This window comes from Branchiostoma floridae, unplaced genomic scaffold (genome assembly GCF_000003815.2).
Source record: "Branchiostoma floridae strain S238N-H82 unplaced genomic scaffold, Bfl_VNyyK Sc7u5tJ_701, whole genome shotgun sequence".
Taxonomy (NCBI): Eukaryota; Metazoa; Chordata; class Leptocardii; order Amphioxiformes; family Branchiostomatidae; genus Branchiostoma; species Branchiostoma floridae.
Window position 1 is genome coordinate 34,838 of NW_023365918.1, and position 6,118 is coordinate 40,955.

At 40.6% G+C, this 6,118-nt stretch overlaps 1 protein-coding gene across 1 annotated transcript; it reads right to left on the minus strand.

The window, feature by feature from the left end:
* Positions 1–450: 450 nt before the first annotated feature.
* LOC118408978 (zinc finger protein 143-like) lies at positions 451–5,914 on the minus strand (the record flags this gene model as incomplete). Its single annotated transcript, XM_035809841.1, is given in 6 exon segments — positions 451–1,806; positions 2,167–2,352; positions 4,101–4,241; positions 4,470–4,640; positions 5,022–5,104; positions 5,684–5,914. Coding segments are annotated over 6 exon segments (974 nt in total), but the record flags the coding sequence as incomplete, so codon positions are not given.
* Positions 5,915–6,118: the final 204 nt, after the last annotated feature.

The window sequence follows — 6,118 nt, forward strand, 5'->3', positions numbered from 1 at the left end:
AACAATATCTACAATAAAGCGACAGCAACAATGTACAAACATTATCCGGTCTCAGTCCAAATGCATTTTCACGTCATTTCACATTTTCATTAAAATGTGTCACTGGAAGGCACAATTTTTCAGTGTGGACCTGTGGTAACGTCCTTGGTGTGTTGAAATGAAGGTCAAAGAAACGGTGACGTCACCACCATGGCAGACACCACAGATCTGATGTGCTGTTTCTGTTTGAACTTTGAACCTTCAAAGTTTCTTTATTCTATGAGAAGCTCAAAGTGGCCTGCAGACTGCTTTTCATTGAGGTCATTGGAAAGGTAAGAGGTAGACAAAGCTACACAGATTTAAGCCCTAACTATGCAAAGGTACCCATACCGTCCGCATACATCATGTTGTATCACAAAGAGACATAACGTCAACAAGGTGAAATTTTCATTGGAACACCAGTAAGCCATGCCGAGCTAGTTCCTATTTTATTCTTACGTATTCTTCCATTGCTTGGAAGTTAATTATTACAGCTTCTGTAGATCACTTTGAGATGTTCTTATAAACATGTATGATGCCCTAGCAGTGTGAATTGTAACAGACTTAATTGATACCTAGAAGACAAAAACAGCCCTTTGTAATAGCCACTGGCTACGTAGTTCGGCAGTGCTGGCTGTAAGACATAATGCCATTCACAGCCAAACAAATACATGTAAAATAAAATTTACCCAACTAGCAAAGAAAAACAACAGAATGGCAATGATTGTTGCTCAAACATGTTATATTAGAAATAGTGAATAGAGGTAACAAATAAATTAAGTAAATAGACAACTTTACAGGTAAACAACACCAGGTATGGACTCAGTACATAAGTAAATACAATACATACAGATTGTGCTCAATATTTGTAAAAAAAATGAACTTTGAAAACACGTTACATCAGAGCAAAGATCACAACAGCTGTCTATTTACACAAATTGTCATCAAGAATGCAGCATTTCATTTTCATTTCAAACTTCTACACATACTAGGTCTCCAAATATACTATGGGTCAAAGTTCATCCTATCATTTCCCTCCCTATGTCCAAATACATTCACAAGCTATTTGATTTGTCTCCTACATTTCAGTTTACATATTGTACATGTGTAGTTCTAGAGTGGCTATCCTTGCAAAAAAATTGACTTGCCATACAGAGACGGCACAGGTGTGCATACATTTTTCGACAAATTTGATGAAACCTCTCTGTAAGTTGAAGATGGCTACCTGAAGTACATGTGCTTTTATTGTGGGAACCTGAAGTCTCCTTCTTTTAGTCTTTTTCCATTAATAAATTAGGGTCGTGACATCTACATTGTAAGTCTTCCACCTTTAAATCAAAAATGCTGTATTTCAACTGACTACAAATGGCCGGGTTCAGTGCTACATTCCAAAATGAACTGTTTACCAGAATACATTTACATTATCCTGTTTCTTCTACTCTCTACAAGCCAGAATCAAACCCAATGCAGCTCAATATAGTTCCAGAGAAAGATTGAAAGACCCAAAACAGTAACAAAAGAAGGTACATGTATAAAAACAATGAGGGTTTGTACTGAGAAAATATTAACATCATACATCAAAACATTTCTACAAAATTTTTCCATGCAAACTTCGTCAGTTTCATGCTAGCCGACTATAGAGTCATCTGGGTATGCTGTGCTGTCAGGCTGTTCTGGCATCTGATCATCACCCCCTGAGGCTGAAGAGGGTTCTGCCTCTGCATTAGTCGTTCCATCATCTGGCTGTACCCCTGTCACGCTGATGGTTAAGTTTTGCTGCTCAGCTAGCTGCAGATGAATACAAGTACATGTAAGCCATATGTCTTGTGAATCCATAGGGATTATTAATGTTACAGTTATATGGGTGATTCTACCTGTAATCAACAGAACTAAGGGTTCTTCTTGAACGGAAGGGTAAATTTGAGAGCAAGATTGTTCCAAATATTGGAAAGATGGTTATACGTGTAGAAAATTAAGGCATCATTTTTTGAACTTCTTAATTTACTTGTGATTCGTATCTTGTTGTTTCTTGACATACACTAGTTTTACTTCTTGCAGATACATGTATCTCTTAACATACCAGTATGTGTGATGTAATCTATGATGTTCTAGTTCTACATGCCTGTGTGTTCTCTCTGCTACACTAACCTGCAGCAGAGTTGCCTGTGCACTCTCCACAGCTATCCTGGCCCCGTCGTCCATCTGTGCCAGGCCCTGGTCAGCCTCCTGAGAGTCCGGCTGCTGCGTGATGTCCGCACTGCTGCTGATGGCCTCGCTGCTGGACTGGCTGGACGAAGCTGCCGCAGCATTGGCTGCAGCTTCTTCAGCAGCAGCCTGCAGGGAGTAATGACAGTACTATAACAATTTACACTATGGTACAAGTTACACTAATGGTGCAAAATGTACAAACTAAAGTACAATGCACATGTACAGTATGTTAATTGTAGGTCATGGAAAATTACTACATATAATAATATGACTCCAACATAAGAGGAATAGACTAGAGGTACTATCTTGATACTATAGTTGCAAACAGGAAACAGATATGTGTCATATCTAACATGCAGCAGTTACATTAGTGTTCCAGTACTACATGATTTGTACACAGTACTGCACTACACAAATGCACATGATGAAATGTTGTATATCATTATTTATTTTATCTTATTTCTATTCGCATTCATTTTTTGAGCATGGGACAAGAAGCTCACAATGAGCTTATGGTGGTCTTCTGCTCTGTATATTACATACAATGACAGTCAAAAGTAACAAAATTGAGATTATAACGAAACATATAACTTAAGATGACATGAACATAAACTGAACATAAACATAAGTCATTACGGAACATAAGAATAACAAGAATACTAACAACAAAAACGGGCTAGAGCGCATACAAGGCTGGCATTTCCAATCAAATCAAATTAAGTAAATCTTCCGGTCATTTTGATAAAATTGAAGACATAGTCAAAGATGTTACAATTTATCGAGTGTGGGAGGAAAGGGCTGCCCATAGTGAGAAGGGTACATAAGGTATTGTCAGATGAGTTAAGGGGGTCAGACGAGAGTAATTCTTCTAGGTTTAAACGGGATATGGAGTGCAACATATGAATCCTTTCACTATTGTATAGTTCGCAGTGCAACAAGTAGTGCTCAGTTGTCTCGTTTGAATTCCCACATATACAAGTAGGGCTAGATATACAATGGTGTTTAAATAGGTGTGAGTTAAGCTGGCTGAAGTCGAGTCTGAGTCTAGTCAAGTGAACTGCAGGGCGTCCGTGGCCATGGGAGTAGTGGGTGTGACTGGGCGTGCTGTGAAAGAAAGACTCCAGTTCTCTTTTAAAAACACTAATAGATGGTGATGTTTTGGCGGACAAAGGAAGTTGATTCCAGGAGAAAACTGCGGCAGGTAAAAAGGATCTTTTGTACTTTTCAGTTCTTAGGGCAATAGGGAGGTAGTTCTGGTCATCTCGAAGGCCATAAGGGGTGGAATCACGGATAAGTGGAGGTACCAGTTCATGGAGATAATTTGGTGCGGAGCCGCTGGCCATTTTATAAAAGTGAATAAGTACATGCTTTTCCCGTCTGGTGGCAAGTGTGTCCCAACCGACCTCCGTTAAGATGCGGCTGTGATTCGTCCCCCTTAGTGCGCCCGTGCAGACCTTGGCCTAGGACACCTGTACTGATTCGAGAGAGTCAGAGTCTTTCTTAAGAATACCGCACCAGGCGACGTTGGCATACTCAATCAAGGGACGTATCATGGCTTTGTACAGAGTCTCGAGTGTTTTCCGTGGGACAAAGCAAGAAATTCTTTTCAGTACATTTATACGTTTCTTTGCTTTCGTCACCAGGGTTGACACATGAAGTGACCATGATAGGTCTCGAGTAAGATGTAGGCCAAGGTGTTGGTGGGATTTCAGCAGTTACATTCAAACATCTTGCAAGGAAATATGAAATGCTAGTATCATTGTCACTCTTCAGATATGGCTCTTCATTGAACATCATATAATGCAGACAGCAAAGGACTTATCATCTAGCCCCACTCACAGACAGGCACAGTTTTCATCGGAGTTGAGACTGACCTGCATGGCTGCCAGGGCTGACCCGGGCTCTGCAGTGATAGAAGCTGCCTCGCTGGCCGTAACCATGGCAATCTGCTGTCCATCCTGTGTTACCATGGTAACAGGGGCAGCATCTCCTGTTGTGGTGGTCACACCTTCCACCTGCCAAAAATGGACGCAAGAATTTTCTTGTGCAGTCAGTAAACAATGACAATACATTAACAGCCAATGGACAAAAACCTCAATTACATGTAATAAATAATGTTTTGAATCACATAAACAAATAGATGCCCAGATGTCTGACCAAGCCTTGGTCTGACACAGAAAGACAATCTGGATAATCCAATGTAAGTGTTCTTAGGAAAATTTAAAGACACATCAGCCACAAACCTGCATAGCCGCCAGTGTAGAGGGGTCTGCAGCCACGGCCATGCCTTCTGATGTTGTTACCATGGTGATCTGCTGTCCATCTTGTGTCACCATGGTGACAGTCTGCCCCTCCTGGGTGGACATGGTGCCATCTGCTGATGTCACTACTGCCAAACCTTCTGGTAAGCCACTCTGCATTGACAGTTACTCAGTAGTGAGTTCACTAGGACAGTGATGTAGTCTGAGTACTACATTGTACATGTATGTATCATTTCTTGAAAATTTTTGTGGACTGGTGATAAAGCAAAAGTACATTTTACTTGTAAAAGACAAACTTGCACTGCTGTCAAATCTGCCCTGCTGATTACTGCGGTAATCCATACAAAATTAGCTGCACCAAGGACTTCATTACATGTATATGGGAGTTAACATTTTCAATCAAAGCCATATTGCTTTTAATTTCTGGAAAAAATGTGCTTCCCCTTGTCTTTTATTTCCATCTCTAAAAGCTTCCTTTTATGATGATCTTCTGTAACATCCCTCTTCTTGTGTAAACCCAGTTCTGCCACCCACCTGCTGTGCCTGATCAGCTGTGAGGGTCAGCTGGTACTGGATCCTGGGTCGTTTGGGGTCAGGCTCACCATCAGCTTCAGCAGCTGTGAGAAATAAGGGAGAGAATCATTACTTCTACCAAACTTTACATATATGTGGAAATGTGTACGTAGCTTAGCTGTATATTACCAAACATTGCTAGGATGTTAAGCTTAAAAACCACACAACTATTATCACAAATAGTAAAGGTAGGTACATGTATATTACATTTCTGAAGATTCATTTCAAAAAAGAAAAAGAACTACTTTTAACAAGTTCAAATAATTCTTAAAAATTACATCATTATATATGATAATGAAAGCATCAACAGTTAACTAATAAAGTACTTACATGTTAAGACGTACAGCAAATCTATATAGTCTAAGTTACTCTAACATGACTTATTGTAACCTCCTTTACAATCCAAGTTGTTGTAAATATCCAAGTTGTTTAAATCAAAGGAGGCAGATGTTGTACATTCTCTAATTACCTGGAGCTGCGTAAAACTGTGCGGGCTGCTCCTCCTCCCCCATATACTGTATGGATATACTGTATGGTTTAAAACTTTTTTCTCTTTGGATGCGGCTGAAAATTGATGCGCACGTGGATGTCATCCATAGACATCCATATCAACATTTCCTTACCTGGAGCTGCGTAAAACTGTGCCGGCTCCTCCCCCTCCTCCATGGCCTCGTTGTCCCCGTGAGCGGTGCGTTTGTGCATGGCTAGGGTGGAGGTCTGGCGGTAGTTCTTCCCACAGTGGTTACAGATGTAGGGCTTGGAGTGGGTGTGGACTACGTGGTGTTTGTACAGACTGGAGTACTCTGTGAACCGCTTACCGCAGCCTTGCACCGTGCACACGTAAGGCTTCTCACCTGGGTAGGACATACGTACGTGTACAACAACATGAGGCAAGATGAAATACACAAACTCTAAACGTATATCACCTTTGCATAAACAGGTATGGAATCTGGGTTTATGGCTTGAATTTTTATCCGCAATTGTTGCTTGTAAAGCTAGATTTTCAGGGAAAAACAAAGCAACCACATCAACATGCACAATATACTTTTAGCCTTGGA